Here is a 12385-nt window from a genome sequence, read left to right as displayed (position 1 = left end):
TGATGGACCTGTTAACCCTTTCTAAACTAAAAACTGAGAAACTGGTTCAATTATCCGCAAAATAGGAATAGAAATATTTCGAAATAGACAGATTGGGAATAGATGAACATGGTGATAAAATATATTCCTTCTTCAGTTATCAGTAACACTGGACAAAATATAAACAATTCTGAAAAGAACATAAGTAATAAGTGTCACTTCACTGCCAGCACACTTTCACTACTTTGGGTTCTATCCGGGATAGCTAGGGTTAATTTCTTCTCTCTTGGCTAGTCGAGGTTAATTAGTCCTGCAGCTTTAACTGAGGTAGTGGCTGGTGACTGACAGTTCTGTCAGCTACCAGTTTCTTCCCACTCCCTATATAACCTAGCTCTTCCTGGCTGGGAGTTGCTGGTTATTTTCAGTCGGTTTGCTCAGTGCAACTGTGTGTCTAGCTCTTGTGTTGGGGTTTGTTCTCGGTTTGTCTGGTATTCTGTTGTTCTTGTCTTTTAGTTATTGTCAGTCTCTGTTTGTTTGTTCCTTGTTTGTCTGTACTCTGGTTCCCCTCGGACCCCTGACCTGTCCTCCTGGAAGAAGTGGGGCCGTCCCTTTCGGGATGGGTGCTCTGCTGCGAGGTGGGTTCAGTCTCAGGGGTTCAGAGTGCCTTGCTCTGTTCATTCCCTCTCATTTCTGTTCATCCTGCGTCTAACCACCAGTATAGCAAGCTTACACGTCCATTCTGGCTGCCCTCGTACCAAGTGACCTCAGATTTCTGTTTGCAGTCCAGGACGAACATAACAATAAGCATAATTAACCATTTAAACTATCAGTAGTACAGGAGGAGGTAAAGACTTCCATGTTTCTCCTGCAGACCTGTATTTTTATCAGTATTTACATTTGCTGCATTATATGATAACCAGAATTTTTATGCAAATTTTAAATAAATGGTTTGCTATACTGTAAAATGCACATCATTGGTCAAAGCTCTGTGTATTCTAGTTCCACTCTTGTTTAAGAAATGGGTGAACATAATATTTTTCGATTGAGAAGTCATTCATGCGCTCACTTGTCTATGAACCTTATGTTCACATTTTATTATTTACCTGACAAAATCTTCTCAAAATATAGTGTCAAGATCATGTAGAAAATGGCATCCACAATCAGAATGATGCAGCTAAAAAGGACATGAGAAGAATCGTTTGCCAAGTCAGAGAAGTGAACACCTTGAAATTCATGTTCCATATGTATAGTCTGAAAACAAAAGAAATAGGCTCATTACAATCTGAGAAAATGTACTAAGGGGATTCTAATAATAATGATAATCTTTATTTGTATAGCGCCGACATATTCTGCAGTGTTTACAAAAGCAAGGGAATACGGAATGACAAGAGTACGAAACTAACCCACGGTTAGATGCAGTAATAAATTGATGAAAACAGTAGGGGTGAGGGTCCTGCTCCAACAAGCTTACATACTACAAATAATACTACAAATACATAAGGTAAAGGGGCTGGAGATGTGCACGGTATGGTGGGGTGTTGAGTGTGGGATGCTATACACATAAACAATGGTCAGACTTAAAGGGGTTGTCCCGCGATAGCAAGTGGGGTTAAGCACTTCTGTATGGCCATATTAATGCACTTTGTAATATACATCGTGCATTAAATATTGGCCATACAGAAGTTATACACGCGCAGAAGACCTGTGCGGCGCGAGCACGCCGGAGCGGCTTTCAGCGCAAGCGCGTCTAATCCAGGGAGAAGGCAGCTTTGGTCAGCGCCATGGAGACGGGGACGCCAGCACCGGAGGGGTAAGTGTATAACTTCTGTATGGCCAATATTTAATGCACGATGTATATTACAAAGTGCATTAATATGGCCATACAGAAGTGCTTAACCACACTTGCTATCGCAGGACAACCCCTTTAAGCCGCATAGTGGCTGACTTGATATGACTACAGGGGGCGGGTTGGTTACGGCTAGCAGAGATTGCAGTTAGTGGGACAGGAAGCATGTTATCAGGCGGAGTACAAAGGGGTTTGGTTTAGGGGATATGGTATGCCTCCACGAAGAGGTGCATTTTTAGGACACGCCTAAAATATTGTGTCAGTGATTGCCCAGACAGTTGTATTCTTTATTTGACGGGCAGCCAGTGCAGTGACTGGCACAGGGCAGAGGCATCCGAATAGTGGCTGGACAGGGAGATGAGCCTGGCTGCCGCATTCAGGATGGGTTGGAGGGGGTAGAGTCTGGCACGGGGGAGGCCGATCAGCAGCGAGTTACAGTAATCGCATATGAGAGTGAATGAGGGTAACAGAGAGCGTTTTTAGCGTGTCCACGGTGAAAAAAGGGGGGGGGGGTTGTGACGTTTTTGAGGTGCAGCTGACATGTTCGGGTGAGAGACTGCATATAGGGGGTAAAGGAGAGATCAGAGTCTAATATGACCCCCCCAAGATAGTGGGCGTGCTGGGAGTTATGGTGCCATACACTGAGATGGAGATGTCAGGATAAGGTCGGTTAGTAGAGAGCGGAAACGCCAGTAGGTCAGTTTTTGAGAAGTTCAGTTTTAGACAGCGGACAGACAGTCGGTGACGTTTTGGAGGACCGGCGCTGTGATGTCACGCGAGGTGGTGTATAACTAGGTGTTGTCAGCATAGAGATAGTACTGAAAGCCAAATCTCCTGATGGTCTGCCCAATAGCGGCTGTGTAGATGGAGAAGAGGAGGGGGCCGAGGACAGAGCCCTGGGGGACCCCCAACAGCAAGGGAAAGAGGGGGAGGTAGAGTCAGCAAAGGAGACACTGAAGGAGCGGTTGGATAGGTAGGAGGAGAACCAGGGGAGAGCAGTGTCCTTTAGGCCGATGGAGCAAAGCATACTGAGGAGGAGTTTGTGGTCAACAGTGCAGAGAGATCGAGGAGGATCAGTAGGGAGTAGGCGCCCTTCGATTTGGCTGTCAGGAAGTCGTTTAACACATTTGTAAGGGTGGTTTTTGTCGAGTGTAGGGGGCGGAACCCGGACTGTAAGCGGTCAAGAAGAGAGTTTTCTGATTGATTCTAGCAGCGTAATGAAGATTTCTTCCAGCAGGCAACTAAAAGCTGTTTTCACATTAAGTGAAAATGAACGCTAATCATTCAGTGTAAATGCAGCCAACAATCGACTGCTGAACAATAAATTGTTCATTCAGCGTTCCTTTTCTGCAGGCATAAAAATCATTGTCTCATTCACAAATTCACCAATCATTCAGTCGTTCTCATTCATTTATACAGTGAATGTGAAGGACTGAAGGATTTCTCGTCTGAACGAGCCAACGATGTATCTGCGATATAAACCGGCTGCACGAGCGACTCTGACATCATTCGATTGTTTAAAAGAAAAATTGACAAGTGTAATTGGACCTTTAGAATTTTATCAAGCAATGCCAGAAATAAGTTGTAATGTACAGGACTGGGGAAATCTGGCAGGAAGTGTTCAAGTCCTCTGCTAGCAGTCATCAAGTGCCATAAGGATGGGAAAGAGGGGGGAGCTGAACTTTTGCACCCGGCCCCTGAGCCATTAGCTTCGCCCTCGCTGAGTCATACAAACATGCAGCTGTGAAATTTTGTTTCCTTTTGGGAAATAAAGCAACAGATACGGCTGTTATGCTACAAAAAGTCTAAAAGGAGCCTACTGAGAGCAACACACAAGTTTACAAATGGTTCTCCTGTTACAAACGAGGTGAAATGCCACAATGTATGGAATAAAACGTCCCAATTTGTGGCAAGCTGTTGACTGGTTCTTCCATCGTGACAGCGCACCGGCCCACACAGGGATGAGAGATAAGCAATTTTTGATGAAAAATGGCTTGATTCCCGGCCTCATCCTCCATATTCACCTGATGTCGCTCCGTGCAACTTTTTTTTCTTTCACTGGGTTAAAAGAGACCACAAAGGAAAACGTCTTGCTAATGTTGAAGAGGTGAAACAAAAAGCGTCACAAGTACTAAAAGGCATCAGTAATGACAGGTTGTCAAAAAATGTTTGAGCAATGGAAAAAAAATGTCTGGACAAAATGTATTGCTTCCAATGGGGAGGACGTTGGGGGGACTGAAGTGTCAAAATGTACAAATAAGGCTGCATTCACATCTGCGGCAGGGATTTCAGAACATAGCAGGAAAGGAGAATCCCCTGGCCGAACTGGAGCTTCCAATGCAGATGTGACGACAGCCTAAATAGGTTATTTTTAATACAGGAATTCCGGTTTCTTTCGGGTACCCTATCATTTAGTGTACCACTGCTACCCACAGTGGCATGGCAAAGTCAGGTGGTACCCCCCCACTCACCCCCCAATTTTGAAATTATTAAAAAAAGGAAATACTCTGTCTCTTCTCTGATGTCTCTCTGCTCTCATTCCGAGCAGGTCAATCTTTTTATCCCCTCTTTCTCATTCTAGTCATGTTTCTCTTTTCTGCTGTCTCTTTCCTCTCTCATTCCTGTCACCTCTTTTTTGTCAATCTGTCTCAATCGGCAGTCTCGCTCCTGCCACGTCTCAATCGGCAGTCTCGCTCCTGCCACGTCTCAATCGTCAGTCTCGCTCCTGCCACGTCTCAATCGGCAGTCTCGCTCCTGCCACGTCTCAATCGGCAGTCTCGCTCCTGCCATGTTGATTTCCTCTGCTGTCTATCTTTCCCTGCTGTCTAATTCCTGTCATGGCTCTTTCCTCTCCTAGCTCTCTTTGCAGTCTCTTTCATGTTATATTTCTCTGCAGTTTTTCCTCTGCTTGCTCTACTGTCTCCCTTTCAGGTCTCTTCCCTGCAATGTTGCTTTCCTTTGCTATCTGTCTCTGCTGTCTTTTCTCTGTTATGTCCCTCTCCTCTGTTGTCCCTCTCTTTCCTGTCATGTTTCTTTTGTCTGTTTCTCTTCTGCCATGTCTCTCTGCAGTCTCTTTCCTGTCATGTTTCTCTCCTCTGCTGTCACTAATATCCTGTCATTTCTATTTTTCTCCTCTCTCTCCCCTCGGCGGTCTCTCTCCTATCAGTCTCACCTCTTCTCTCTCCTCCGTCTGCAGCAGGGCGGCCTCGGTCCTCCTCCGAGGGAGGCTCCTCTGTGCCTCGCTCCTTCTCTGGTCTCTTCGGCATGGCCCCTTGCTGATAGCACCTAGAGCGGGCCGCATCCACCTTCCTACGCCACTGGCTACCCAATGGTCAAAAACTGGCAATGAACATGTAATGCTTGTATGGTGCAGAGTGTTAAGGCAGCAGAAAAGCCCTCGTTCACAACCTTAAGGTCGTGTGTTCAATCCCCGCGTGGTTCAGGTAGCTGGCTCGAAGGTTGACTCAGCCGAGGTCGGTAAAAGAGCACCCAGCTTGCTGAGGGGTAATAAATAAATTACCTGAAAGCTCTGTGGAATAAGTTGGTGCTATACAAATAACAAGATTTATTTCTTTATTTATTTTAAGGATTCAGTTCTTCCTTTTTTTTCCTCAAACATTACTACGGAAACCATGACAGGGTCATATCCATCTATCAGATACTAGTAATGCCTGATAGACCCTGCAGTGTTATAAGGGTTCACTGGGTTGCATCAAAGTGTGAAGTGGAAAAAAAACAGTGTTGCATGTTGCATTAGTTTTTCTTACAAATGTGATAGACTATGTGGCCGAGGCCCCAAATACAGAAGGCTCAGAGTCCAATGTATAATGATGTGGATAATGTAATATCAATATAAAAATAAATCATAACATATTCTAATACTGAATGGAAGAAAATCCCAAACTGAATGTCTGTATTGTTTACCTGTGCAATGCCAACCGAGAAGGCAAAAGTAGGGAAGACACTTAGAAGAACTTCCAAAGATTTGGGGAGATCTTTCATTAGAAGAAGGAGGCTGAGGACAGATTGGATGATAGTGATGAAGAATCCTGCAGTGGCGGCAGCGCGAGGATGTCTGATAAGAGCTATCAGCATGAAGGTGAAGCACATCTGTGGAAAAATGAAAATGTAGTTAATGATAAATATCTATATATAGACGAAAGCCCTCACTGACCGACTCATGACTCACTGACTCACGACTCACTGACTGACTTGGCACTAATTCTCCAACTTCCTGATGTCTTAGAAACATGAAATTTGGCATGAGCATAGGTTATGTCCAAAATAGGAAAAGTTAATGGGTCCCAACTCGATTATTCAATTCTAAGTGCAAAAGTATTAGCGTCCAAATTTTACATACATAATCAAATTCTCTCACTTCCTGATGTCATAGAAACATGAAATTTGGCATGAGCATTGATTATGTCATGTAATTCTCTCACTTCCTGATGTCATTTTATATAAAGGAAACGTCGCATTGTTGCCTCCACGTGGTGTCTCTTGGGTAACGCAAAGAACCATGCAAAATGGTGAACATATTTTTTTCCTCGGTATCTCTAAAGTAACGACGACTTCATAAGAATTTCTTTGTGAATACCAGATAAACACCAGTACCAAATTAACTCGGGCAAAGCTGGGTATATCTATCTATCTATCTATATCCTCACCCGCGGCATGCTCTGTTTGCCACGGGTGTACGCGTGGATGGCTCTTTCCGTCACGCTATCTTCCGCTGTAGCACAGCGGAAGATAGCGTGAAACCGCTTCCCTGCCTACCGCCAGCCGCAACATATGACACGGCCGGCGCGTCACATGACCCTGCGGCCAACGCGTCACATGACCCTGCGGCGCGGCACGCGCTCTACTGCGCATGCGCGCCGAAGCGTCGTGCGGGACGTAGGACGCTGGAAGTATTGGGGTCTCTGGGGGGGCACCGTGACGGGCTTCTCCACGGAATTCTGCGGCGGAGCCCGTCACGGCCATGTGAAGCCGGCCTAAAAGGTATGGAAACCTACAGCCTTACATTTCAATACATTTTCTTTTGGCTGATGCAAAAAAAATATATATTTCCAAACATGTTTTAGTGGGACACAAAAGCATGATACATTTTTTTTCTATACCACAAAAAAGTATACAAACATAAGGAAGATATGCGCTATTGAATTATGTTTCACCAATTCACTGGTCAACAAATTTTTACAAAAGTCATGTTACTGATATAAAATTAGTCATCTCTTATCAATTTTTATGTGCACAACACGAATATGACGGTCAAAATGCAAAATTGGCTCTATTTTTTTGTAATCTGCAATAATTGTTTACATCACGAAATGCGTGCCCACAGTAATAGGCCGATGGTTAATACCTGTAAAAAAAATCAAGTCATAGACTACGTCTTAGATTTCTTTGCCCGTCTCTTGTACAACTGTTAGGGAGCATCTCTGTGGAGTGCCCGGCAGTAGGCAGCCTGCAGGGTAGTCGAGTGCCCGGCAGTAGGCAGCCTGCAGGGTAGTCGAGTGCCCGGCAGTAGGCAGCCTGCAAGGTAGTCGAGTGCCCGGCAGTAGGCAGCCTGCAAGGTAGTCGAGTGCCCGGCAGTAGGCAGCCTGCAAGGTAGTCGAGTGCCCGGCAGTAGGCAGCCTGCAAGGTAGTCGAGTGCCCGGCAGTAGGCAGCCTGCAAGGTAGTCGAGTGCCCGGCAGTAGGCAGCCTGCAAGGTAGTCGAGTGCCCGGCAGTAGGCAGCCAGCAAGGTAGTCGAGTGCCCGGCAGTAGGCAGCCTGCAAGGTAGTCGAGTGCCCGGCAGTAGGCAGCCTGCAAGGTAGTCGAGTGCCCGGCAGTAGGCAGCCTGCAAGGTAGTCGAGTGCCCGGCAGTAGGCAGCCTGCAAGGTAGTCGAGTGCCCGGCAGTAGGCAGCCTGCAAGGTAGTCGAGTGCCCGGCAGTAGGCAGCCTGCAAGGTAGTCGAGTGCCCGGCAGTAGGCAGCCTGCAAGGTAGTCGAGTGCCCGGCAGTAGGCAGCCTGCAAGGTAGTCGAGTGCCCGGCAGTAGGCAGCCTGCAAGGTAGTCGAGTGCCCGGCAGTAGGCAGCCTGCAAGGTAGTCGAGTGCCCGGCAGTAGGCAGCCTGCAAGGTAGTCGAGTGTCCGGCAGTAGGCAGCCTGCAAGGTAGTCGAGTGTCCGGCAGTAGGCAGCCTGCAAGGTAGTCGAGTGTCCGGCAGTAGGCAGCCTGCAAGGTAGTCGAGTGTCCGGCAGTAGGCAGCCTGCAAGGTAGTCGAGTGTCCGGCAGTAGGCAGCCTGCAAGGTAGTCGAGTGTCCGGCAGTAGGCAGCCTGCAAGGTAGTCGAGTGTCCGGCAGTAGGCAGCCTGCAAGGTAGTCGAGTGTCCGGCAGTAGGCAGCCTGCAAGGTAGTCGAGTGTCCGGCAGTAGGCAGCCTGCAAGGTAGTCGAGTGTCCGGCAGTAGGCAGCCTGCAAGGTAGTCGAGTGTCCGGCAGTAGGCAGCCTGCAAGGTAGTCGAGTGTCCGGCAGTAGGCAGCCTGCAAGGTAGTCGAGTGTCCGGCAGTAGGCAGCCTGCAAGGTAGTCGAGTGTCCGGCAGTAGGCAGCCTGCAAGGTAGTCGAGTGTCCGGCAGTAGGCAGCCTGCAAGGTAGTCGAGTGTCCGGCAGTAGGCAGCCTGCAAGGTAGTCGAGTGTCCGGCAGTAGGCAGCCTACATGGTAGTGGAGTGTCCGGCAGTAGGCAGCCAGCATGGTAGTGGAGTGTCCGGCAGTAGGCAGCCAGCATGGTAGTGGAGTGTCCGGCAGTAGGCAGCCAGCATGGTAGTGGAGTGTCCGGCAGCAGGCAGCCAGCATGGTAGTAGAGTGTCCGGCAGCAGGCAGCCAGCATGGTAGTGGAGTGTCCGGCAGTAGGCAGCCAGCACGGTAGTGGAGTGTCCGGCAGTAGGCAGCCAGCACGGTAGTGGAGTGTCCGGCAGCAGTCAGCCTGCACGGTAGAGGAGTGTCCGGCAGTAGGCAGCCAGCACGGTAGAGGAGTGTCTGGCAGTAGGCAGCCAGCATGGTAGAGGAGTGTCCGGCAGTAGGCAGCCAGCATGGTAGAGGAGTGTCCGGCAGTAGGCAGCCAGCATGGTAGAGGGGTGTCCGGCAGTAGGCAGCCAGCATGGTAGAGGAGTGTCCGGCAGTAGGCAGCCAGCATGGTAGAGGAGTGTCCGGCAGTAGGCAGCCAGCATGGTAGAGGAGTGTCCGGCAGTAGGCAGCCAGCATGGTAGAGGAGTGTCCGGCAGTAGGCAGCCAGCATGGTAGAGGAGTGTCCGGCAGTAGGCAGCCAGCATGGTAGTACAGTGTCCGGCAGTAGGCAGCCAGCATGGTAGTGGAATGTCCAGCAGTAGGCAGCCTGCATGGTAGAGGAGTGTCCAGCAGTAGGCAGCCTGGTTCCATTGTTGCGATATCTTGATGAAACGTTCGCCATGTTCATCACTAACAAACTGTGAACCGTAGGTCCCCTCCCCAATGGCGCCATCCTGGCCACTATGGATGTGGAATCCTTGTATTCCAACATCCCACACGAGGATGGACTGACTGCCTGCCAGGCGCACCTTGAGGCCAATGGGGTCGCCCTCTGATGCAGTGCTACAACTCATAAGATTCATTCTCACACACAATTATTTCTCCTTTGGCAAAGAGATATTCCTGCAACTCACGGGTACTGCCATGGGCAGTAAAATGGCACCGCAATATGCCAACCTTTTTATGGCAAAACTGGAGAGTGACTTTCTGGCCTCCTGCCCCAGCAAACTGTTGGCCTACTTCCGCTACATTGATGACATCATGATCATCTGGACCAACACCGAACAAGAACTAATAGAATTCCATGAAAGATTCAAAGCATTCCACCCCACCATAAAGCTCACATTAAGCTACTCACATACAGAAATCAACTTTTTGGACACCACCATAAAGATTTTAAACAACTCAATACAGACATCCCTGTACCGAAAACCGATTGATCGGCCTACATACCTCAGATGGGACAGTTTCCATCCTAAACACATCAAAAAGTCCATTGTTTACAGCCAGACCATCAGGTATAACCGGATCTGCTCCAACCCAACAGACAGAGGAACATTTGTACCATCTTAAAAGGACATTTATAAATCAGGGCTACCATCCCACCTCAATTGATGACCAAATCACCAGAGCCACCAGGATACCCAGAAATCAAGTCCTCCAATACAAGGAGAAGGAAAGAAACAATCGTGTGCCTCTAGTAGTGACCTACAATCCGCAACTAGAGGTACTAAGGAAAACCGCAAAGAAACTCCACCATACCCTGCACAAGGATGACCGTCTGAAAACCATATTCCCAGACCCTCCGCTTCTGTGTTACAGGCAACCTCCTAACATGAGGAACTTTATAATCAGGAGTGCATTACCGTCTGACACACAAAAAGGAACTTATCCCTGTAATGTAAGGAGCGGTAAGACCTGCTCACATATACTGACTGCAGACAGGATACGGATCCCCAACACACAGCAGGACTATAAGATCCCTGTAATGTAAGGAGCTGTAAGACCTGCTCACATATACTGACTGCGGACAGGATACGGATCCCCAACACACAGCAGGACTATAAGATCCCGGGGACATTCACATGTTCTACGTCCAATGTTGTGTACCTGATCACGTGCAGTAAATGTCCTGTTGGGGGTATTTATGTTGGAGAAACAGGACAGAAACTGAAAACAAGGATGAGATCTCATCGCCACACAATTGAACACAGAAGAAGAGAATTACCTGTGGCTGAGCACTTCTCTAACCATGGACATGACATAGGAGATATGAGAGTTTTGATATTGAAGGGGGGTTTCAAGTCACAAAACCACAGAAGAATTTGGGATTATAAATTGATAACAACCTTTGACACGCTGAATACGGGGTTAAATTATTCCCCAGGATTTATGCGTCAATGGGAAGCGTGAGACATTTACTGCACAGATAAGACCCCCATCAACAGTAATTCTGGGACCATAAACTTTCACTCCCTTATCAGTGTTTAGCTAAAAATGTTTGTGCTCCTCTTGTAGCATTTCTAACCTGCCCGCCCTCCCCCCCCCAACAGTAATTTAGGACCATAAAACTTTCACTCCGCTATCAGTGCCTAGACAAAAAAAGTTTGTTTGCTGTTGCAGAATTCCTTTTAAGTGCGAACCAATCACATCCATATCTGTGCCTTGTCATAAGTATGTACGTTATAAGTGTGTATAAATATCCATGCCTCTTCAGATCCAATCCATTAAGCCTGAAGAACCCTGCGTCGGTTCGGAAGCTCGCTGTAACATCATGTATTTTTGTTAGCCATTAAAAGGTATCATATCTACAAGATTACGTGATTTCTCTTGCTGGGAACAATCACATTCTATATCTCTATTTGACTCCAGAGATTACTAGTAGAATTCCCACAGTCCTAGTTATCTGTTGGGGTTTCACTGGAAGACTATAAGGCAGATAATGAAGTTGATTTTAAGATGGGCCTCCCACTTTCCCTGGCTTTGATTTCACTGGGTTTTGTGTAACTCACTGTTTAGTAGACAGGTCCCTCCATACTGCTGTTGATTAGGAAGCTTGTAAAATCCTGACTTCCCACTTTGGAATACGTTATCTCTGCTCACGCTATGGAACTTCTCCTGCATGTCCTCCCCCTCTGACTGCCACCTCCCGACTCTCTCCTTCAACTTGCTTACTCCTCCTTCCCTTCCTGTTTTAACTTCAGCACTTTCTCTCTACACCTCCCCGTCACCCTGTTTTTTCCCCACTCTGGACTATCACACCATCCCCCTCTATCAATCAGTGGTAGTATGACAAACAGCCAATAAGCAGCCAGCTGTTGCCAAGCAGCTAGCTTTAGCTTTGAGAAGAAAGGGGAAAATAGGGTTTCTCCGACGTATGGCACCTTCTATGTCTCCTAGGAGCACATAGCTAGGTGTTACAGGACAGGGGATGATGTAGCTATTCTGGAGGACCCACTCACATAAGAAACACATGTATTTTGTATATCCCATGGAACTGGTCTAAATGCAGACAGAATGTTGAGGTACATTATTCTTGACTTCTTTTGCTTCATTATCCCGCTGCTAAAAAGAGGAGGAACCAAGTAACACTCATCTGTATGGTTGCTTGGCTCTCTCCACACCATGGGGACTGCAAACAGCATTGATGATCTTTTGCCATTCAACTCAACCACTTTGAAAGCTGTGTTGTACATATAGCACAGCATATATGCGGGGCCCAAGGCTTGTCTTGGTTGCCAATCTTGCATCCAAAGTAAAGAGGAGATGCCTTCTTCACTTGAGAAGTGTTACTTTTCTTCTGGTTGGCAAATGTCACTCCCCCACAAATATAGCAAAAATTGTCCACAGTATTAAGGCACTTTCGAGGCATTAGTGTTCTGTATTATAACTAAATGTATGACATAATAACAGTTTTATGTAACAGCAGCTTAACACTAGTGATTAGGTATTGATATGTACACTAGTACTGTGGGAGTTAACATGGTGTACTGGTTATGTTGGGGTTAGGTGTGAG

The 12385-nt window shown here is 47.3% G+C and overlaps 1 protein-coding gene across 1 annotated transcript in view; it reads right to left on the bottom strand.

The window, feature by feature from the left end:
* The window catches only part of LOC136588034 (ABC-type organic anion transporter ABCA8-like), a 199411-nt gene that overhangs the window by 134131 nt on the left and 52895 nt on the right, over positions 1-12385 (bottom strand). The window contains exons 8-9 of the mRNA XM_066586932.1: positions 5750-5935; positions 1083-1230 (exon numbers count right to left, since the gene is read on the bottom strand). Of these exons, the coding sequence (XP_066443029.1) occupies positions 1083-1230; positions 5750-5935 (334 nt within the window). The remainder of the gene's footprint in view (positions 1-1082; positions 1231-5749; positions 5936-12385) is intronic.

Source organism: Eleutherodactylus coqui, chromosome 13 (assembly GCF_035609145.1).
Source record: "Eleutherodactylus coqui strain aEleCoq1 chromosome 13, aEleCoq1.hap1, whole genome shotgun sequence".
Classification (NCBI taxonomy): domain Eukaryota; kingdom Metazoa; phylum Chordata; class Amphibia; order Anura; family Eleutherodactylidae; genus Eleutherodactylus; species Eleutherodactylus coqui.
Note: the sequence above shows the minus strand (reverse complement) of the source record. Positions and strands in the feature narration are given on the sequence as shown.